The 24,137-nt window shown below is 40.9% G+C and overlaps 1 protein-coding gene across 1 annotated transcript in view; it reads left to right on the top strand.

Annotated features, from left to right (window-relative positions):
• The window catches only part of LOC104522129 (catenin alpha-1), a gene marked incomplete at its 3' end in the record, with an annotated part of 39,004 nt that extends 19,324 nt beyond the window's left edge, over positions 1-19,680 (top strand). Inside the window, exons 4-9 of the mRNA XM_010164339.1 lie at positions 6,539-6,695; positions 12,707-12,907; positions 14,014-14,165; positions 17,001-17,111; positions 18,624-18,805; positions 19,575-19,680. Of these exons, the coding sequence (XP_010162641.1) occupies positions 6,539-6,695; positions 12,707-12,907; positions 14,014-14,165; positions 17,001-17,111; positions 18,624-18,805; positions 19,575-19,680 (909 nt within the window). The remainder of the gene's footprint in view (positions 1-6,538; positions 6,696-12,706; positions 12,908-14,013; positions 14,166-17,000; positions 17,112-18,623; positions 18,806-19,574) is intronic.
• Between the last annotated feature and the right edge of the window lie 4,457 nt (positions 19,681-24,137).

Here is a 24,137-nt window from a genome sequence, read left to right as displayed (position 1 = left end):
GAAATGTGACCTGCGGGCTTTCTCTCTTCCTTGAGTCCCCAGTTACTTGCCAGTTCCATGGTGGCTGTAGGAGAAGGAGATAATTTCATTTTTCTTGGAGTAAAAAGACTTAATATTGAACAATTGTCCCCTTTTTTCTTCTCTTTGAAAGACTGTCACATTTTTTGGAATGTGTTAACTAGTAGATCTGTCTCCAGACTCTTTAATTACAGGTGCTTGAAGCATTTTATTGGCATTGAGTAGAAATACTTATATAAAAAAACTTAACACTTGGGTTGCAGTTTTGTGTCATGCAGGCTTACTGTGAAGAAGAGCCAGCACAGAACAGGAGTGTCCATCAAAGAAATAATATTAGAAACTCGAGCAGTTACTGATGCATAACAAGAAGCAAAGATAGGAGAAAGGGATTCAATTCTGTAGAAAGAGGTGGGTGAGTGTGGAAGGACCCTGTGTTTTCATCACAGGCACGGTATGATTTGTGGAGTGCAGTAGCAGAACAGCTTCCAGAAAAGACGCAGAGTCCCCCAAACCCCCAAAGCTTCAGCACTTGAAGACAGCGATATGCAAAATGAAGCAACACAAATGGGACACGAAAACAAATGGCACCAAAATTCTTGCAGCTTCTATATTGACTGGTACTATAATATCAGTCCTCAGCTGCAAATGAAAATGCTTTTTCTATATACAGGGAAGTGATAGGATCATTATCTATAAACAATATGCAGATAATGAACACTTTGACAATAGTATATGCTAAACTGGAAAAGGTCATGTTCCTCTAGTAAAAGTGTGCATTTGTGGGTCACTATAGCACTCTAACAACAGGAGTAAATATCTCTGCAGAGATGCCTGCAGTCACTCTCCGTGTAACTTGCAGCAAAGTGCTCAAAGTACCTTTTATACATTTGAACAAAGTATTGGAAATCAAAACAAACTTTTCCTTCTTTTGGTGCATCAGCCTATGTACACTTGCTGGTCACTGCCATTATAGCTAGAGAAAGTGCAAAACAATCTTCCTTATGTTTTGCTTCCAGGCATTTCGGCTCAGCAGAGTCTGCAGAGTGCTTTTTGCTGTATTGAAGTACGTAGAGGATTAGCACGCGTGGACATGTGGATACAAACCTGGGGTTGGATGTAACTGGAAGCGACTTAAATGTCCTGCTTATAAACCTTTTTTTCCACTCAGAGCAAAATGCAATTAGGAGCAGGGAAGGAGAAATGAGTAGCGTGAATGCTGGAGGTAACTTTGGCATCTGGCATATGTAAAATTAAATTTTGAGCAGCGTCTTACAAACTGCCAGTAAGCAAGCTATGCTCTCTTTAATACAGAAAAATGCGGGCAATAAAATCTACCTGAGCAAGGGGAGTCCTGGGCTCAGCTGGTGTTGCAGCTGTGGTGGTAAAGTAATAAATTAATTTTTTGACCATTTGGAAAGCTGATCCAAGAATCGTGCTTTTGCTTCTACCTTATGACTAGCCCTCTGTATTACAGGAGCACTTTGTGCTGTGTGGCAGCAATAAAGTAAGAGCAAATGAGGGTCATGGCATGGTGCAGTTACCAGTTTGAGCAGGTTGAGAAAGAGTCGACTTCCACTCAGCCTCACACTGAGGTTGCTCCAAAAAAACAAAGTTCAGATCACTGCTTCTGCCCTCACTCACTCTTGTATCTTCTTCCCAAGGCAAACCTGATCTGGCTGTCTGCTTCACAAGTTCCTTTTCACCCACTCCAGAATAAAACTGTTTCTGACATCCCAGCTGGCCTTGGTCTGTGTACATCCCTTTTTCCTCTGCCCCTGAGATGATAGCTGATGGGTGGGTGCTCATTTAATTAGCTATTTTATTTTTTAAAACAATTGCAAAGTATCCTGGATTTGAAGGTCATGTTGCTACTTAGCTACTCTCCAAGTAATTACCCAAATGCCACAAGAAAGCTGGTAAATTAAGATGTATATTTAAAAACAAAAATCAAGTGAATTACTTAGGAACAGCAGATATTTTGGTTGTAAAGAAAAGGTGTGTAATGAGGAGAGGGAAGAAGACTGAGTGCTTGTTTTAGAGCTTTTGAAACGAAAAAACTCCTTGTTGTGGCACAGTAGCATCGTAAAACCAATACTACAGGAAACAGGGCAAAGTTAACGCAGCTGCAGAAAGAAGTGTCTCCTGTAAAGAGCAAAAATCCCTATCAAAAAGGCTGAGGCAAGAAAATTAAAAGTTCTTTATAGCCATTGAAATGGAGAGTTATGTGGCTTATAGACATTGACTATTAAGATACAACAGGTAGAGATTGCAATGCAAAATAAATAGGTGATAGTTTTCTGCTCCCAAGTGATGTTTCTTTCTTTGACCATGCCAGCCAAGCATTCAAAACTGTTCTTTAAAGGAACACCGCCACGTATAAGAGCTTTCTTGTAGCTTCTCTCAGTCTTTCAGTTGGGGTGCTATAAAAGTGAGGCTGGAAGCTATTATAAATTATGCCTAAAATAATTAATTCTGGGTGACCTGGTAGCTTTAATTTACCCACAAGTATATCTAAGGTTAAGGTGGTTTCTCTCCTGGAATAGCTGTGTATTTTTAAGAGAGCTTCTGGGCAAAGTAGCTGCAGTCTTACAACCCAGGCAGAAGTCACTCTTCAGGGAACCTTATGGAGTCCTGCCCTGCAAAGGTATAAATCTATGAGTTCAGACTGACATCTTTATTTTTAATATGGAAAATTTAAAGGAAAAAAAAAAAAAAAAAGAAGAGGTTCTTCCCATGAAAGACATGAGAAGAAGATTTGAGATACAGATTGAGACATCAGTCGCAAGTCATTTGAACTGATCTTGGGGCATACATTGCCAAGTCCTGGCTGCTGCCGCAGGAAGCTGCGAGGCGGAGGAGAGTGACTCCAAGTAACTTGCTGGAACCACGTTATTGAGCGTTGGTCTGACTTGAACATTACAATTGCTACATGAAACAAAGCACCGATAAAAATAGTGTATTTTCTTGCCATGCTTCATTTCCTTCTGGATAGTCTCAAAATGTCCCTGTTTGATTCTTTTCTTTGTGCGGCTTCAGTGAGTCATTGTGATCACAGTGTTCTGGCAGCATTTTGAAAAGCTCTGAAATACAGAATATTTCCCTGAAATTGCCAAATGTTTTACATGGAAGTGGCTACATTTCAGGTAGGCTCGCCATGATATTCCTATTTTTTTGAACTATATATAAAAATCTCCTTCCTGTAAGAGTTACTCATATTTTAAATTAATTGCCCAATGCTTCATATTTTTTTGAGAAGTGATAGTGTATTTTAATCAGTCCTTTCTCCATCCCCAAGTATTCATTTTTAGATAACAAAGGAATCGTAGTCCTGCTACATACAGAGACTATTTAAGATCCAGCATCCCTGTCCTTTTCCCATATCTAAGCATGTGTTGGAAAATAAATCAGTCACTCTGTACTGGATACCAGGCATCACGTAAGAGCACATTTACTCGAATAGATAATTTGCAGGGTTTTGTCAGCAATCCCCGAGACGTTACCCCAAGCAGGTGTGTGAGATATGTCCAGGATGACTTGCCTATGTAAGTGCGAAGCTGTACGTGTTTGGCAGTGTGAAGGGTCTGATCACCCCTGCTAAAATGGGAATCTTGGAACCACTTTGCACATGGCGATAGAGTATGTGCTACAAAAAAGGACTGTTGAGCTGCATCTGCTGTCTTGAATTACTTCCTGAGCACACACATACCTGTGCGGGTTTCCTAAGCTGTATTTTTTTCTTTAGTTCCACAGTGACACTCCATAGCCTTCGATTTCTCCACCCAGTTGTCCTTATCTGTAACGCTGCTGGCTGCTTTCCAAACACAAGACACATCTGCTTGTAAGGGAGATCTTACATGTTCGTTTTGTTTGACCATTTTTTTTTAAATATATTTGCCTTGACCTTGTGTTTTTACTGCTGTAATATACAAAAGAATTTCCTTTTTTCAGTTGGGCAAGCCTGCCTATTGGGAGGATGATGGTGCAGCTTCTGCCTCCTGCATTTGGATTTGGTGACGACACGTGGTTTGAGTTTCTTCAGTGCTTGCAGAGCCCTCTATCTATGACAGCTCTTCCATTACTTCTGAAGAGTTGCTTAATATGGGCATGTGGGGTGGGACGTGTGCTGTTGACAAAGATTAAATTGTTCCGACAGCTGCTGCTGTCCTGACATACGTCACACAGGTACACGGGCCATATGTTCCTTCAGCATTAATGCTGACCTGTCTCGGTGCTTAGAGGATGTTTTTGTATCTGATATTAGCCAAGGCAGCTAGAAGAGAGCAGGAGAAAATGTCCTGACCCTTGGCATTACCATCTCCTCTGTTTCAGTCGTTACGGTTACTAGCAGCATAAAAGATGAAATCAGATTTCTGGAGCGTTGTCTGTTTTGCCCCTTTTTTTTTCCAGGACACTTGTTATTTGGATTCGTCTCCATAAAACACTGGATATCTAGATTTTGATTGATAGGTGCCTTAATTCATTACATCAATCAGACTGGGGCAAGAAATGGTGTCGGTTAGACTTAAGAATCATAGAATCACAGACTGGTTTGGGTTGGAAAGGACCTTAAAGCTCATCCAGTTCCAACCCCCCTGCTGTGGACAGGGTTGTCAACCACTCTATCAAGCTGCCCAGGACCCCATCCAACCTGGCCTTGAATGTGTCCAGGGATGGGGCATCCACAGCTTTTCTGAGCAACCTGTTCCAGTGTCTCACCACCCTCTGGGTGAAAAATTTCCTCTTAATATCCAACCTAAATCCCTCTCTTAGTTTAAAACCGTTTCCCCTTGTCCTGTCACTATCTGCCCATGTAAGAAGTGGGGCTCTTGAGTATAAGTCAGGTTTCCCTTTCTAAAAACCTCCATTTCTGTTTGATTTAAAAGTTTTAAACATAATTTTCTTGCAAGGGTATTGCAAGGCTTTTTTCGGGGCTTTCAAGACTTCAAAATCACGAGCAGCGTGATGGTAGCAGAGCCCCACGTGCTGTGGCTGGCAGCAGGTCTGTTTCTGAAGGGACATTCTGATTTCTGCAGCTGCCTACGCTGAAGGTGTGACTTCAGTGTCTGGTTTGAGGAAGGGGAAGCAGCAGAGGACCCCAAGTTCTTCACTAAGGATGAGAGCACCGTCATTATTGCCAGGATTCAAAGGCATGTTTCATCCCCATGGTCTCCTGAACAGATTGCAGCTCATGCCAAATTGTTTATCGCATTTGTCTATGTTATCAAACCCATTGAGCTTGTTATGATTTGTGACCCAGACTTGCAGTCTCCATCTCCAGAGCTGGGATGGTAGCGTGGAGAGCGGTATACCCTTTTTGTGGATTTTCCTCAGTCACTGCTAATTTCTAGCATCCCTTGGGTGAATCAGCCTCCTTCTCCTGCCTGATTCATTCAGTGCCATCATGATATGCTTGACATCACCATCATTTCCATGTTTAGTGAGTTATATATGTTTTAAAATGCTTTGTGACATTTAAATGAAGCAGATAGAGAAAGTGGATTTTGGAAAACCAGGAACATCTGGCACTTGCATGTTTTGTTTGGCAACTTTGTGAAATTAATACTGTCCTAAAGTAGAGAAGAAAAATGACACATTGAGCTTCTAAGTTAATTAGTTCTAACACTCAGGTGCTTGAAAACAAGGTTAGGATTGTCATGTTGGTCTGGCTGTGGATGGTTTCTCATGCCTGGCGTGTTTCCAGGTCATTCTCCTGGAGCGTGGTGCAGCAAGAACAGGAGCTGGCTTTTGAGATTGCATTCTTGCCACACCCGAAGAGGCTTTTTTGGTCATTTAACTGACGGATGAGTTGGCACAGCATAAACTTTGTTAGCTGGCAGCATGGGTAGCATTTGTTCTGCTTAGAAAAATATGTATCTGGAGTACATTACAGTTGTAGGACTTGAAGAAAATTAGTAGGGGGGGTTGTTCAGGAACAGCATCAAATATTATCCTCTCCTCCTATTCCCTGGCTAATCTAGCTCTTCCACAGCCATAACAAAAATCTTAAGGTACTATAACAGTTACTGGCAAGGTACAGGGTGAAACTTTAAGGAAAAGAAGCTAAATACAAAATTTATCTCTATTTTTATATTTGCATATTTTTTCTACTTCAGACTGTGTAAGATTAATCCTTTTTTGACCTTTTTTCTTAGCTTCTGGCAAGTAGCTTAGGAAATGCAGCCTTCAGTATACTAAATGTCATCCTGTCTAAAATATTTAACAACACAACTTGCACTGAGAAAGCAACACCTTTTTAACATGAGCTGTTAAAGAAAGGTGGTGCTAGCTTGTGTGAATACTTGCCAAGTGGTTTTGCTTGTAATAATTAACCATAATAAATGTGGAAGCAGGTATGAGTTGGATGTGAGAGCAACAGAATAAACAGTTTTGTGTTTAAACATCAAGTTCCTGAAAACTCATTAAACTTGCTTTGTTTTTTTGTTGAGTTCATTGGATAAACGCATGGAAACTTAATTGTTTTATTAAGAGTACGTTTTAAAAGTGCAGAGGTGTTTTACAGGTCATAAATGCTGCACTGGCTCTGGCTGCTAAACCCCAAAGCAAGCTGGCTCAAGAAAACATGGATCTTTTCAAAGAGCAGTGGGAGAAGCAAGTCCGCGTGCTGACAGATGCTGTCGATGACATCACTTCCATTGATGACTTCCTGGCTGTATCAGGTAATCAGAAGTTTGAGCTCAGAAATAATTGTTCTTGTAACTGAGCTTAGTCCTGGAAATGCGTGATTTCTACACGTGTTCTGGAGTCTTCTTGGGGTTTTGGAAGGGATGATATTGGTACGCATCACCTGGCAAACATCATCTTCTGCCAAGCAAGGTGTGAAAACAGAGCAGGAGATCTTGACATGAGGAGAACAGATATTTTTGTAGCATGAAAACGGTGATAGTTTAGTAGGTACTCTAGAAACCTGTCATTGCACTTACTGCATGTGCATGCATAAATGTATATATTTACGTGTCAGTAGACAGATCAGCTTAAACAGAGTGAAAGACACTTTATGTCTCAAGATTTTGAATTGCTAGCTGAACTACTGATGAATTACCATCTAGCTACTGTAGATAAACCTCACTGGTAAGATTGGGGGAAACAGAATATGTTTATGTTAAAGTTAGGAACTAGCAAAAAAGATGATCACCTTAGACTCATCTTATGCAAAGAAAAATGAGTATCAAACCATGGTTATACAAGTTAATTAAAATAAAATTATAGTAAATGTTCTGTGAATATTTTTAACCATGTCAGCTTTAGTAAAGTTTTAAAAAAATATCAGAAAATTATAATAGATTAATAATTTTATTTGGCAAAGTGCTTGCCAAGATAATCTGTTTTATCAGCATCATTGATAAAGACACGCTATTAGCTACTGTGACCTGGAAATAAGGGGGGCATTTTTATTTCCACGTCCTCTGATCCTGCTCTAGTCAGAGAACATGGTGATATAACCACATAAATTGTGTCTGCAGTAGTGTTCACAAATTACCACTACAAACTGAGGGTCTAATTTTCCTGGTGCAAACAGGTTTGAGCATCTCAAGTGACCTAAAAACTCTGGTTGTAAAGAGAAATTTCACAGGAAGATGTGGAGTTGTTAGAAGTACCAGGTGAATGTATCTAGGAAATGTAGACGACAATTCAGCCACGCCTGAATTAAAAGACCATATTTTAAAAAATATTAAATATAATTACATTGAATATTAAATAATATTTATATTATTTTTATTAATATTTTTTAAAGGGGAAAAAAACCCAAAAAACCCCAAGTAATGTTTGTATGGTGAGTCACCTGTATGTATTATCATACATGTTGTATTGTTGTTCCCTGGGTTCTGAATAAATTTTTTCTTTGCAATGAGTTAGCATAAACTTACTAGGCAATTGAATGTCCTAGTTCTTTGTATCTGTCTGCGTGCTCATCGTTGCAGCAGTGGTTGAAATTGCACAGCTGTGAGGAGCCTATTTCCGGGGAGGTATATTTAGAGAGAATTGCGTGCTGAAGTTCATGGACCTGCTTGGAGTTTGCCCACAAGCGTACAAAACATTTTAAAGAGAAAAAGCTGTTAGTTGGTGAAAACACAGTCTGTGTAAAGCTGCCTTACACTTAACAGGTGTGGCTCAAAATGGGTCGAGCCACTGGAAGTGACTGGTCTCCATCCTCGTAGAGGTTATTTGAGGAATAGGGTACTCTGCTTTCGAGGGTACAGATCGTGGTGTTGGTGCACTGTTGAGTTATAGAATCATAGAATGGTTTGGGTTGGAAGGGACCTTAAAGATCATCCAGTCCCAACCCCCCTGCCATCAGCAGGGACACCTTCCACTAGACCAGGTTGCTCAAAGCCTCATCCAGCCTGGCCTTGAACAGTTCCAGGGAGGAGCATTCACAGCTTCTCTGGGCAACCTTTTCCAGTGTCTCACCACCCTCACAGCAAAGAATTTCTTCCTCACATCTAATCTCCATCTCCCCTCTTCCAGTTTAAAGCCATCACCCTTATTCTTGTCACTCCCTGCCCTTGTCCAAAGTCGTCCCCTCCCCCCAGCCTTCCTGGAGCCCCTTCAGGTGCTGGAAGGCTGCAAGAAGGTCTCCCTGGAGCCTTCTCTTCTCCAGGCTGAACAGCCCCAACTCTCTCAGCCTGTCCTCACAGCAGAGGTGCTCCAGCCCTTGCATCATCCTCGTGGCCTCCTCTGGACTCGTTCTAATGAGTTGCTCTGAAGAGTTTCAAGGGCTTGGCAATAAGCAGGGAATGCTTATTTTCTAATGTGGTGACAGGCTGACTCAGAAGAGAGTTCACCTCGAGTGTGTGTTTACCACCCAAAATGATGCCATGGAAGTGCCATAGTTTGAGACTACTTAAGATGCTCCACTGCATTCAGCAATTATTTGTACATGCTGCATTATTAGAGAGATGTTAGAAAAATATTAAAGCAATAAATACTGCTTTATATATTATTTGATTAATCTTTGATACATGTTTTCCATATAAATGCCATAACTCCAATTCTCTGCTAAAAGTCTAAACGTTTCTTTGGATAAAATTGTGACAGGTATGATTTATACCGGATTCCGTTTGGGGTTATCGGGATGTCTGTGCATAGTAGGGTTTGTATCAGCTACTAACTGCGACGTAAGCAGAATTAATAAGTGTTCTTGGGGGGTGTATATATATATACACACATACATAAAATACTACATTCCTACAATGTTTTGTGCTGTCCTGCATGAAGTGTAGACTTCGTTGTTGAGCTTATGCTACAGAATTGTATTCATTGTGCACAATTAAAGGCTTGATGAAAGAGATAATAGCAGAGTATTGTACAAGAATAAGGATACTGAAATGCAGTGTTGCAGATAAGCTTCTGAGTTACAACATTTTCTGAAAGGCATAGCAGAAGGGTCCTGTTGAGTTAGGACAGCAGTCTGGCAGTGGCTAATTGTCAGTGCATGGGGGATTAATAGCAGAGTCCTGTAGATGGAAGATTTTTCCTACACGTTCCCAACCATGAGTGATTTGCAGCTGAGCTCAGGGAACCCCAGCTTCAGAGGTGCTACCTACTGAATAGTCCTTGACAGACTTTTCTCGTTTAAGCTTGTGTTAGTTCTTTTGACCATTGTAAACCGTTGGCATCTCCAGCATCCTGCACAAAATTCACGGCGTAACTGTGCTGTGTGTGAAGAACCCCGTTTTTTTTGCAGTGTTGCCCATTTGCTTCATTTGATGCCTTTAGTCGTAGTAGAAAATGGTGGAGAGGTTTTTTCCCTATTCACTTTTTTCATGCTGTTTGTAAATGTACAGATTTCTGTCCTATGCTTAGTCAGTCATCTATTTCTTGACTACAGAGTCTTTACCTGTTTCATTATTCCTCATTTCAGAGCTCTTCTGTACCTTCTGTAATTCTTCTCCCTCTCGTCAGTGCCTTCCCTAAGCACTCTGGGTGTGTTTGTCTGCCCACTATCTCTGTTCTTTAGAGCGGTTGCTGATAGCACCATGTAATTGTCAAATTCAATGTTCTGAAATTACTTGGATGTCCTTTGAAACCCTCTAAAAAAATCATTCCATTTGCTGCCTTCTGTTCCTCTGCTACTGACAGGGGTTTATGCAAGAGACTGCCCATCACAGTGAAGCTATTTTGTCTTAAGAGCCTGCAGATGAATGTTGCCTGGGCCCGATGATTGTCCATCTTCATTACAAGATAAATACTGTATTTACAATTGTATGAACACTCAAGTATTTGTTCCATAACCATGTCTGCTGGCACTGCTGCTTGACCTGGTTCCTCCAGTGTCCCTTGTCAAGAGAGGGTCTGGCATGGAGATTGTTCTAAGGTCTTCCACAGGGGACACAGCAGAGAAGCAGAGTTAGATTTATGCATCTGTGGCTTTATCTCCTGACTGTTGCTCTTTGATTTTGATCTGCTGTAGGCCCCAGACTCCCTTGCAGACTTCCTGAGATCTTTGGAAAAGGATTTCTTAATCCCTTTAATGGGGAGGTGGGTGGAAGTGGAAGGTGTTTGGTGGGGGTGGATAGAGGATTGACAGTTGTGGGGGACTTCCAATTCTGTTATCTTTTCAGAGGTTTTCATATTTCTTTTTTGCTCTAAAAATCTTTTTTTACTGGAAAAATGTTGTCTTGCTTCTTACCTTGTTGCCCAACCATACCATTTTTCCCCTGTAGGGCAAAAGGATGAGATCCCTTGGCTGTTGCCTGTGTTATGTTCTGTGTTATATTCTATTGCTGTAAGATTTTTCTTCAGCTCAGCAAGAGGAAGGCTGTTAGCTGTGATGCAGGACAGCGTTATCACGTCCCCAAAGGTTACTGGTGGTGAACCCATGCTTCAGCATTCCTTGGGTTCTGCCACCCCAGCTGCAGCAGATGGGATTTTGTGCCAGACACTTGTGGTCCATATGGCTGTAGGACAGGTAGTGGTGTGTGTATACACAAGCACACCGAACAGTGTCAGATCTGATTTGTTATCATCCAACTGGAGAGTACAACCAGAGAGGATGCTCCTGACAGTCCCCTACTTTCCCAGGGCCCCTTGCAGACTGCCCCGTGAGGGATTATCTTTCTGTAGAAGCATCTTTCTGGCAACTTTGCATCTGCAAAAGACATTAAATGATCAGCACACATTTAAATATTCATCTTCATTTTGTCCATGCCTTTTATTAAAGTTCATATAATCCAAAGAGGCTTTTAAATTGTCTGTGGCTTAATTTATTCGTTAAGGAATTCGAGCAATAAACAGCCCGTGTTTTGGCCTGACGCCGATGCTTTCCTTTTTACTGTTGCAACTTGCAGGAATGTCTGCCTCTTGCTGTAAATACTGAAACTCGGTGTGCTCCTTGCTGGAGCTCTTGTACCTTGGCTGCCTGCTCACTGACTCGTCAAATCACTAATGAACCTGCACTTCTCTCTCTTAGGGCCACATTCTGCCCTCAGCTGAACTTGTTCAGGCTGAGTTGCTTCAGAGGTACTTCCAAAGTGTATTTTTGTCCAGGTTACTTACAGAAGACTTGCAATATTGCACCTGGCTCTGTTAATTTTATGTAAATTAAACAGAACTCTTCCAGCAGCAATCCTTTCAGCCAGTTTATACAAATCCTCTATCAGTCAACTCCGTGTGCTTCTTGTCTCTACAAACTCTTGCAAAATGGCTCTTTTACTACCTGTGTAGGTAATAAAAGCCCCTTCAGTGGCACGGATTGGCAGCGTAACATGATTAAGTCAATGGTAAATAACGTTGAAAACTATTTTAAGTGTCAGAGCAGAAATGTTTCCAAGTTGGTTTCTTACCAAGCAGCCCGAGTGCTGATGTTGGATGGCAATGTCAAAGTGTTGGTACTGAGCCATTAAAGAAAGAAGTCTCTAACAGAGTTTGGAAGACCTTTTGGGTAGGTTTCCCCAAATGAGGATCCCAACCTCCTTAGGCATCTTCAGACATCTCTTAAGGGTTTTGACTCATTATGGGCCTCTTGGACTTGATTAATTGGGGGAAAGTATCTCTGTATAAAAAAGAAAATGTACATTCTAGAAGTAAATTACAAACAGAGGTCTTGGCTTTATTTTTTTTTTTTTTTCTTAAGAGGCAATGAGTACTCTGTCACTGGAATGCTTTCTGCATAAATCACCACATATGTTATGTGTCTTAAATTTGAATGGAGGACTAACAGTTTGATATTCTTTGGTGGTATGTGTGTGGTTGTAGGAAAACACTATGTGGGAAGCTAGAAACTTGCCTAAGTGCCCCGGTCTATTAAAACATTGGGTGGATTAGGTGTGGCGCTGGGGAGGGTGTCTCATCGCCCTACGCATGTGGAGTGACGGGGGAGTGGCTTGTAAATACTTGGAATAAGGGCTTTGGCAGTCCAGGGGAGGACTATGGAAAGAAAGACATTTGGGGAGAATTCAGCTGAACTCAGCTTTTCTGTTGGTAAAATTGAGTACAAACGGGGGCAAGAAGTAGGTTGGGTGCCAGTAGGTGAATGGACTGATGGGGTTTTCTGACACCTGCTTTGGAAGGGCAGCTACTTGCCAGTCATAGCAAGCTTAAAAATTAATGCTTTACAGCATCTCGCTGGAGGTTTTGTAGAGCAGGTCACAAACTGAGAAATGCAGTGTGAATGACTGCAACAGAAAAGAAGATACTACCATCTAAATCCTCCTTCTTTTACCACCAGAGAATCATATTTTAGAAGATGTAAACAAATGTGTCATTGCTCTCCAAGAAAAAGATGTTGATGGTTTAGACCGCACAGCTGGTGCGATTCGAGGACGTGCTGCTAGAGTCATTCATGTTGTCACTTCTGAAATGGATAACTACGAACCTGGAGTCTACACTGAGAAGGTGTTGGAAGCGACAAAGTTACTGTCCAACACAGGTAAGAGCTGGTTACTCCAAGATCTCTGAATTCATGTTGGCTTACAAGCACACAGGTAACTGGATACTAATGTACCTGTGAAATCTATTAAAGACTCTATTTACATACTGTAATGAAAATTAGTGGGAGTTATTTGCAGAGCTGTTGCAAAATGAGAAATGTAATTTTACCGTGTTGACTGGCTTAAAACTCAGCAGTGCACAAGGTCTCCTTGAATGTGCTTGCTGTCGCTGACTGAGCTGTAGGAAGCTAAAACACTGGGGAATGAGTCCCAAACGGTGAGTCAGGGCTTGAAAGTTACGCTGATCATCTTGCAGTATTGTACCAGGCTCTGTCAGTGTTCAGGATCCAGAAAGATTTCTACCGCATTGGCCCAGTAGAATGAATCTTGGATAATAATTTAGGGTAAATTTTGTAAAATATCTTTATAACTTTTAAAGAAACGTTTTAAGGTTGTAGTCACCCACTCCTAAACGATAAATTATTGTGTTTTCCTGTGAACTAGCTGGGTAAGGAATGATTCTCCTTGCTTCAATAAGCACTTCGCCAACTATTGTTGTTCTTGTTTTAATTACAACTTTGATGAAGAATCAAGGGTGACACTGAAGAAACAGACAGACTGTAAATGGTTCTGTAATGTTCTTCCTGGGCTGCAGTGAGTACAGCAGTGCAACCTGTCCTCTTCCAGTGCCTTGTTAAACTTGAACTTTGTCCTGGTAATTTTATTTTTTTCCACAAAAACTATGTACATCTACAGGGAATATTAAACAAATGCTTATTATTTTGTCCCATAGCTTCTAACTGCTTCCCCAAGTGTTTTCTCCTTGTCCACTAGAACGGTGTGATAAACTTTTCACTGTGTAAGGGGAAAAAAATACCAGTAGAGTGAACAGAAATGGAAGTGCACATAAGGCTCAAGCTACAGTATTGGTGTCCTTCTATAACAAATGTTTTGTATTTAAATGGAATCACTGCAGTGATAGTGAACTGATATCACAGTTTCCAGTGATAGTTAACAATGAGGCACACACAGGTCTTCTACGGGAATGTGTAGCAGAAAATGGCATTGGGGTGGGGACTGACTCTTATTTTTGTTCTTAATTCAGTTATGCCGCGGTTTACTGAGCAAGTGGAAGCTGCTGTGGAAGCACTGAGTTCAGACCCCGCTCAGCCAATGGATGAAAACGAGTTTATCGATGCTTCACGACTGGTGTACGACGGAATACGAGATATCAGGAAAGCCGTACTGATGATCCGGGTGAGCTTTCTGTTTTTCTCCTCACTTTCCCCACCTCTGTGGGACTGACATGCATCAGTTTTATTGGGAGCAGACAGTGTAAGGTTTTCATTTAGCTCATATTAATGTTCTGAGACTTAAAAACTGCTAATCACCGAGTGGAGTGCATCAGAAGTGTTTTGATTCAAATTCATTAAACAGATCTGATATGATAGCCAGAGTTGTGATGCTAAATACCCTTCGCGCGTCTTTTGTAATGTCACGTTAATGCCTTGCTTGTTAATGTGCTAAAATCAGTGACCTTTGATTTAACAACAGCAAGCACATTCATAACTATAGATGATTTTTGATGGTTTGAGAGCTTAGAAATAAAACCTGATGGCTCTTTGTGAAGTAAATTTTGAGAATTAATTCTAGTTAGTCAAGAACAGGTTTAGATTAGTTCAGCCTGTAGCTCCTAGAGCATGTAATTCATTAATTGGCTAACCTCATTAAACCACAAGCAGTTCACAGAGGCTTTGTCTCTTCTGTGCTTGCATGTTTTAGGTGCAGCGAGGGTGACTCGGAAGTCCTAGTTTCTGGTAGGTCAGGCAGCATTAGTCTGGAAGGAGGCGTGCAGGGAAGGTGCTGAAGGGCTCCTGCAGTTCCTTGAAGGGATGCAAAAAGAAAGTTCTGGTTGAGGCTGACCTAGGGGCATATTTCTTGAATTTTAGTGTGGTAAAAAGGGCAGGAGCTAGACACAAAAAACAAGTGTAGAGATTTTTTTCCTTTTTTTTTTTTTTCTTTTTTCCTTGTACCCCTCTGACTCAAACATAAATGCCTTGCAGAGAAACTGTCTTCATCTTTCAGAATGGTAACCACGACAGATGCATTTTGGTGATAAGGAAATTCGGGATGTACAGCCCCGGAATATACATGATTATAGTTACCACTGCAATAGTATCTTCCATGTTTGCTGCTTAAAGCAAAGAATCAGATGGAAAATCAGAAAAGCTGACAAGCACATATGTGCTCTTCGTATAATTTTTTTCAAACTTAAACTCGGGATTTATAGACAACCAATGTTTGATGAAGATATCAGTGCTTTCCTGCTATGCAGGCAAACTAATTTGATTCACCCCCTGCTAAAGTCCTTGTTATTCAGGACATGAAAGCATGACTGCCAGTGTCACGTCGTCAGTAATTAGCCGAGCTGGCGATGCCAGGAATCCTGACATTTCCCCTTGCACCGCGTCTCTGATGTCAGGGTGCCACGGCTTTATTGCAGCTGCCAGTAGCTAACGGCAGCTCACTGGTGACACATCAGTGACCTATAAAAAAGTTAAAATGTTAGTATTTGTTGTCCAAAGGTGTAGAATGTATTTAGGATAAGACAGCCATCCAAATGGAGATGCTAGGCCACCGCTTCTCCAGGGCATTGCCTCATATTGGACCACAGGAGTCACCATGCTCGCAGGGGGATGCTGCTAAGCTCAGCTTGGGCAATCAAGCTGATTCACTCAAAACTTTGTCTGGTGGCACTTGTTCTTTACAGAAACCAGAAGGAAAAGTCACTCAAACACCTAATTTTTGTGTTTATGCAGTGTATTTTCAAAACGAAATCTTACTGTATCTGTAGGTTATTGAAGTACAGCTCTTTTCTCCCTCATCCACAGACAATCTCTTATCACTCCCAGAGGAGATTTTGCCCTTGATGATGGGTTGAAAAGCAGAATTACACTTTGTGTACCTCAGGTTGTTTGGCTTTGGGATGGATGGGCAGAGAAGGGGACTTGAGAATCATAAACAATTTCTAAAAATGCAGCAGAACTGTTTTATTTCTTTTTTAAAATTTATTGTTTAAATATTGATACATTGAGCTACTTAATAGTGTATGTCCTTATGGTGATTTTGTGGATATACTCTGTTTTGCAAGGCACAGAGAGGAAATGGTGGCTGAAATACTGTAGGTCTTGATTGTCAGCATATTCACCTTTGCTTTTTGGCAACTATTTTGCATATTCATCTTTATTTTAACTGTATCACAAGATGTCTGTATTGGAAAACAAGTTTGTTAAATTCAAATCATAGGAAAGAAATCTGAAGAGCAGGGACTTTATTTACATCTTACCTGTTAATCACAATTTACTGCATTTATCAGTGAAGTTCTTTGTTGATCCAGCTCTGTAAGATTGTCATGAAGTGCCACACTAGGCAAAGATGTAGTATTTTGACAAACATGCTGTTTAAACTTGATAAGCTTTATAAAAAGTTTGCCAGCTGTAGACTGGCAGTAGCAAAAATAAATCCTAGGCAAGCAGGAACTAGGTCAGATGTGTTTAGCCTACAGCATAAAAGCTGGCCCTTACTAGCTTAAAAAATCCAGCTTTTCCTGGGGGATAAGAATAAATTTTGATATATTTTATCTGTTGTTAATTTAGTCAATGCTTTGATTCATAATCGTGCTAAAGACGACGTCTGTGGTTTTGAACTAAAGCTGTGTGTAATTTTAGCTTCAGAATCTCAAGTGAAGCTTTTACATTTAACTGAGTTGCAAAAGATAGTGTTCGTTTTGTAAAACCTTTTTTTCTGTGTTTCAAATCCTGAGTGCATTAGTGTCCTGATGAATCTCAGATGTTTAGTTACTGGTATGTAATTTTGGGGATCTCTATGGTGTTTAACATGAGCAGTCAAGCATATATAATCACACATGTTCACAAGCTGGATACAGTGCCTATATTTACCTTTTCGTTGAAAACACTGAATAATTTTTACCTTCACTTATTTCCATTCTCACTGCTTGAAAAACAATATTCTTGTTGATTTTTGAGCCATGAAATCTATTGTTTGACTCTGACTGAATTGCTCTTTCCTCAGACTCCTGAAGAGTTGGATGATTCTGACTTTGAGACTGAGGATTTTGATGTCCGAAGCAGAACAAGTATTCAGACTGAAGATGATCAGCTTATTGCTGGACAAAGTGCAAGGGTAAGGAAGAAATCTGAGTATTAGAAAATTGTGGCCCATCTTGAAGAAATGGTTCAACTTGCTTTGAAAGTCCAGGTTAAATTTTTGGGGATGGCAGTTGGATCAGAAAACTGGCATTCTTTGTTTCCAGTTTTCTTCTGCAAAGGAGGTTAAGTGAAATGCAGCATGTGTTGGTCTGATGGATGTCAGAAATGTCTGTGATTTATTTTGAATGTTCTGAAAGATCAAAGTCCTTTTAATACCAGTGAACTACTTAGACTTTGTCATTGCAGATGTTGTAGACACTGCCATTTAGTTAGGCAGGTGAGGTCCTGGAGGGAGAGGAGGAGTAAATCATTCCATTGTACTAACGTTATTTTCAACAGCCAAATGCTAAGTTTGTGGGCAAGAAATATAAAACTTTGCAGTTATTTTTACAAAATATCTTCTCATGCACGTGTTGGTGTCTGTTTGACTACTGAGCATTTAATCAAGACAATGTTGAGAGAAACTCAAAAATTAAATCATTTAAACTAACTGAATTTCCTATGCCGTTAAAAATTAACACATTGATAGGCAATATATAATCATTAATAGGTGAAAACTTAAAATCAGTACATTGAAGAAAAAATAGGCCTTACTTATTGTTTTTATTTGACATGTCCCCTTCTGGATTGATAACAATTTATGCTCTTGTGAAAGTGCCACAAAAGATTTTTTGTCAAGGCTCTTCTAGCCTGAAACCACGCAAGAAGTAGCTAGGCCTTATTTATCAAACTTCTGCCATGTTGGCTTTGGAATTATACTGAGAGTATTTTTTATGCTCTTCTTCCTTGCACAAGCACTCTCTATTCCTGTATCCCTCCTCCCCTTTTTGTTTAAATGCAGACGTTTCTAATTTACCTTTTAGCATGACTGCTGCCAGAGGCTTTTTTGTGCTGAAGACTCCTTTTCACCTGCTCCTGGAAGCGTGAATGCTCCTAGTATTTATGAAGGCAGGGGCACCGAGTCTCATACAGGCTGTAAACCTAGTCTAATAGATTTTATTCAGGAGTAGGCACATACTCTTTATTTTCACTTACTCTTTCCTCAGTATGCATGGTTCATGGTTCTTCCCTTTGCAGGGAAGAAACTCATAATATTTCTTTGTGCATTGCAACACTTAAAGATATCCAAATGCAATGTCCTTGTAAAACTGTTAAATTTTGTAGAAAAGGCAAGTCCCTCCTCTGCCTGCAGTTTTTCTGTGATGGCTTATAATGTCTGGCAAACTTGTCTAGAGTCTAACAATTCTATCATGCAAATGCCTGTATTTCAGATGTCAGCTTATCTTTCTGGGCATTCTTTCTTAAGAAAGACCATAAACTTCGCTTCAAAATGGAAGGAAATGGTTCTGTAAAGCCTCTAGGTAGAGGAGCGCTATTAAAGTTTTATCCCCCATCTACATGACTTAAATTGGTTATTAGTGAAATGTTCCAAAAAGCCTTCTACAAGTGGCAGCATAAGGCAATGTGAGAAAACTCTCTCTTTTAGGCTATCATGGCTCAGCTCCCTCAAGAGCAAAAAGCTAAGATTGCTGAGCAAGTCGCAAGCTTCCAGGAAGAAAAGAGTAAATTGGATGCTGAAGTATCAAAATGGGATGACAGCGGTAATGATATAATTGTCCTGGCAAAACAAATGTGTATGATTATGATGGAAATGACAGACTTCACCAGGTGAGTCTTTTTAATTTGTGCACATACCACCTTCTCTCAGAACTGGCTGGGATGCTGATCTTTCAATGAAGTATTTTGCAATTACTCTTAAGAGTCTTACTTCTTATAATTTCCTTTAAATGTTACCCTATTAAAGCCTTTGTGTTAGCTCGGGAGATGCATTACTATGCAGTGACTGAGTGGTAATAACTGTTTAAATTGATCTATGGATACACAGCAGTTATTGCCTGTCTTTCTTCCTTTCTTAAGGGTGATTTTTGTCCCAAGCTAAAAAAAAAATATATATATTTGCTCAGTTCCTTACAACATTAAATTCTATGGGCTTCTTGATATTGCTATACTGCAGAAATAGTTCCTAGTACAGTTATTTGCACAAGAAAGAGAGAGGGTTTGATGCCTTTTGAAATTAATTTACCAGATTTTATACAACACTATTTTTTAAACTTGATGTTGCATTCAGTGAAAATTGAGAATCTATCTTCTAAAATCTCTTATCTCTTATCATCATTAGGTTGCTTAAAACAGTAAAATTTAAGATGTTTTTATTCCTAGATTTAATCTAAATATGGGGAGGGGCTGGAAGGGGGAAACTGTCTTGAAAATGAAGGTGCTGTCGTGGTTACACCTGCCTATTTCTGTGTGACCTTATTCATGTGGTTTGGGTGAGGAATCACTTCCAATACTGCATGGAGCAGGATGAGTAAAGCAACATATAGTTTGCTCTTCTGGTTTTCTGGTGCTAAAAGGTAGGCTCTGTTCTGTTTTGCAGGGGTAAAGGTCCATTGAAAAATACATCAGATGTGATTAGTGCAGCCAAGAAGATTGCAGAGGCTGGGTCAAGGATGGACAAGCTGGGACGGACGATTGCTGACCATGTAAGTCACAATTCATTTTCATAAGCCTCCAGCACAAATGGGCAATAGGAGATCTTTTAGTACTGCAGACATGATGAACAGAAGAAAATGTGTTTAGTTTGTGAGTTTTTTAAACTGATTTTCCAGATCTGTTGCTGGAAAATTCTAGTCTTTTCTTTCTAGCTGCTCTCCTGCCACCCTAAGCAGTGTAAGCAGCTAAATATGTCCAGCAGTAACTCTAGCAGCTCCTTGGCTTGAATCAAGCACCTAACATTTTAAGGTGGCAATATGCCAACACTGCTTCATGTCACATAGTATCTAGGCCAGTTTCTCTAACTGAACAGGACTGAAACTGAATTCATGGTGTTCCTGTCATGCTCAGATTGTGCCTAATGCTTTCCAAAGCAATGACTGCATAGGCAACACCCTAATTATTGCACTTGACCTATTGCACAACCTTTAGTATTATTTTTGAGTCAGCTTTCTAATATTAACAATTTTCAAATGCCCCATAGACTGAAAGGTGATATTGGCAAAACTCTCCAGTATTTTTTTTGTTGTTTAGTCAGACTTGATGAAGACTTTGAGCAAGGCACATAGTGACCCAAGCATTTTCTATGCTGTCCCAGGTTGTTGTGCATGTTGTTGTGCTATATGTACAAAGGTATTTGAAAATAATTCTATAGGATTGAAGGAGTATGGGCCAGCTTGGGGTTTCATGCAATGCATCTGTCTGAACTGAGCCACTTCAGAAACTGGGTTGGGCCAAGCAAAAGTGCCTTTGGTCTCGGTCCACACCCAAACTGCAGAGAAACGTCAGCATTAGTAATAATATTCTGCCTTCAAGAAAGACACTGAAATGCAGGTAGGTTAAGACTGAGATTGTGGACTAAACTTTATTTTGTACAGCTGTCACTTGCTGTTCAGTCCTTCTCTGAATGTAAATTCATAATGCAACGGTTTAAATAAAACTGTGTCACTTTGGAAGTAAATCTTTGTAATGCAGATCTCTCTTTAAGTGTTGCATCCAGAGGCTGTTGTCTTCACCCTAATTTATTAGTGATGCAGCTAGAAATGTTCAGTGGGGAGATAAAGTTGAAAAGTGTTTTTTAAAATAGGTCTCCTTGCTATAGCATTTTGATAACCATATTTCTGGAAGAATCAGGTGCGCTGCTGCCTTAGGTAAATGAAGCAACGAGCAGTTTGTGTTACAGATCTCGGGGGATCTTGGGCTGAAGGTTTACAATACTTTCTTTTGTTTGAATTCACATGTTTTATGCAAAGTTGGTGTATGGTTCTCTGCACCGAGCCATTTCAAAATACAGAAGAAAACTAAATGACTTCTTTTAGTAGAAGTAAGGTCCTTAAAAATGTAAAAGGTTCAGCACTTGTTTGAAGATAAATATGAGCAGGACTGTACAGTTAGTAATTTTGACAAGAATCTAGCTTTTTTTCTTTCTGACTCTGTACTCATACTTTCAGCTTGCATATTTCATTAGATATGCTTACATACTCTTTAGAAACTTGTAGGGATCTGTTAATGTAGAACTCTCTGACAGTTACAGAGGACGTACAATGCAGCCATTTCAGCGGAGCACTAATGCCTTCCTGTGTCTAATACGGGCTTCTAACAAATGGATGGGGTTTTGTGTCCTGTTCACCATGTGACACCGGGTGGATCATGACCCCTCGTGTTAGTGTGTCAGGAACTCCTAACTCCTGCCATCAGGCAGTTTTACAGCACATTTCCTTTGAAACCATAAAAGCTATTATCCAAGGTATTTCACGTCTGTTGAAAAGTGTCTAACCGTCAGCCGGCGGGTTTTCCCAAAGGTGTTCTATCTTTCACTCAAAGCAGCAGTCTGCTTGTTTTGAGTGGGGGAATATGAAGAAGTTACGAGTACAACACAAATGAAAATGATTTGCAGCAAGACAATGATTCTCTGTATTTTTTTTTTTCAGTGTTGAAAGTCTTAAAAAGCAAAAGAAAAATGGTGTTGTTTTTTCTCTTTGATAGTGGTGGGAGGCTGTATCAGTATCTGATCATTACATTGAAAAGAGCTGGGGGGAAGTGTAGGGATTGCCCTGCTTCCCAGGAGAACACTCCAGCATTGCTTTTGCTGGTGAGACTGGTCTATGTGCTGCAGAGGCTGCTCTGGGGATGTGCTCTGGGCACAGGGTGATGGCTGTCCTGGGTGACTGCTGCTGGTTCACATCACCACATGCCTGTCCTGCCACGGTAGCTGCTTCCCCTAAGTGCCTGCTTTTGGCTTCTCTAACCAAACCCTGCCCAGCCCAGCTGGTACACGGGCCTGGTGGGGGCATTTTATTGTGAATTATTGTTACAGCAGTGTTCATACCCTAATCCAGGGATACAGTGGGACTAAGAAAAGTCTCTGTGGCTGCTTGCTGACACCTGCCAAACGTGGGGATTGGGCTTGTGTGCTCGTCTTAATCAGCACACACCGCAGGGAGCTCTTCTGTCTTTCCCTGCCCCTTTGCTTTGCAGGTGAGAAGAAGGTGAATCTGCTTCTCCATAGTCTCAGCTGTGGTGGTAGGAAGCAAATGTGTGTGTGCATTTGCTCTGTCTGGGACGGATCCTGGATTTGACTTGGAGCAGCCAGCTCAGCTTTTGCCAACAAGCACCCCTGAGTCTGTGGCAGCATGTCATTTTGGGGGTTTGGGGTGGAGGGGGTGTCCCCCAACACACAGTGGTTTCTGTCTACAGTGCAGGTGTCTGCTGTGACTGTGTTGTGGGAATCGTCCCAAGCTAGCTGTGCAAATGGGGTTTTTTCTGACTATGGCTGTTGTAGGTTAATACAATAATGTAATCTTTCTTAATCAGTGTTGAAATTGTTGCCTTTTGGGCTTTTTGGTTTTTATCTGAGTGTTCCTATGTGGGAAAGGACAGGGCTCACACAGGTATCCACAGTGCCTTTTGTTGATGTTCTTTTTATCTTGTGTTACATCTCTATTCAGTCATCATCTGTCTGTGAACTGAATTCTCTGTTCTGCTCATAGAAATAGCACAGACAGTATAGGATGTGGTTTTCCAACTTACATGATATTGGTATGTACAGCCAAATAATATTTCCTGTTCCACTGCTTCCCCCACTAATGCTTTGCTTCCTCCTTCAGCCATCAGTAAACGTGTGGCAGCCTTTTTCCTTGAGAGTTTTTTTTCCCTAAATGGTTTCCATAAACTCACAGCCCATAAAGTACCTTGAATTGTTCAGCGGTCCTTCTGACATGCCGTATTGTGCATTTGTCAACATTCAATTCAATCTGCTGCTGTGCTGCTCGTTCGCTTTGTTAGATGAGCTGTTTGGGAGATGGAGAGCATTTTCCAAAATGGTAATTTCAGCTTTTCATTAGCTCTTTGGCCAACGCTATTTGTGGACTTTTTCTAAAACATCTTGTACTGCTGACTAATATTGATTGGCTTAAAAAATTAACCTGCGAGCTTTGCTGCTTCATTATTCATGGTTTTCACTTCACTGATGGAAGCAATGTGCCTATGCAAGAGTTGCAGCTACTTGGGGTGTTTCTTACCTTCCTCAGGACTAAGAATGTGATTTCTGTTCATTTATGGGCACACTGGGTCAGATGCCCATAAAGCCATCCAGGTCTCTGTAGCCTGTGTTACACAGCTTGTCCCAGCTTGCCAAAAATCCTGTTGTAGTGCATTGTGTGTGTGTGTGTCCTGAGATCACAGCTCAGCAGTCTGCTGTACAGAGGCATCGCTATGTGCAACATGTAGTACAGCTGGTTTATCTCGGCTGTGCTGAAATACCACGCTGGCTTAAGAAACCCACTTGTTCTGGCCCTGGAAAAAACAAATGTGTGTATTAGCTACACTCATCTTCCTCTCAGGGCTAAATATCTGTTATGCCAGATGAGTTACTATTGTGGGAAGCAAACGCTTCATGTGAACATGACCCCCTGTTTGTACACCACTGCTTGTGCAACATGATGATCTGTCTGTTCTGGTGCAGTGTTCTTTTGTGCCTTTTACATACAGGGAAACTTGGGTTCCTGCTTCCATCTTGTAGCTAAGGAGAAGTCTGCAGTGAGAATTAGGGCTCAGACCCTCCTGCTGACACCCAAGAGGGGATTTTTACCCTCCTCTGAAAGGAGAGGACAGGCTGTGTGTCTGTAAGCAGTAAACCTGAGCTTCAGTGAAGCTTTAAGTAGTCAATTGGTGCACGTTTAAAAGGTTATTCTTCCAAGCGTACCGTGTCTGTTATGAATCTTCATTTGATGGTCTGTTGTACATGATCACGGTAGTAGATGAGAGGATTTTGCTGTGCATGGGTGTGTGGAGAAGAGCTCTCACAGCCTGTACAGCTCTGAATCAGAGGGTCTGGTTGGTGGGAAGAGCAAGCAGGTGCTGAGTGAAGAGAAGCGAATGCTGCTTAGAGCAAGACCTTGTCATAGAATCCCAGACTAGTTTGGGCTGGAAGGGACCTTAAAGCTCA

This window comes from Antrostomus carolinensis, unplaced genomic scaffold (genome assembly GCF_000700745.2).
Source record: "Antrostomus carolinensis isolate BGI_N321 unplaced genomic scaffold, ASM70074v2 scaffold383, whole genome shotgun sequence".
In the NCBI taxonomy this organism is placed as follows: Eukaryota; Metazoa; Chordata; class Aves; order Caprimulgiformes; family Caprimulgidae; genus Antrostomus; species Antrostomus carolinensis.
Note: the sequence above shows the minus strand (reverse complement) of the source record. Positions and strands in the feature narration are given on the sequence as shown.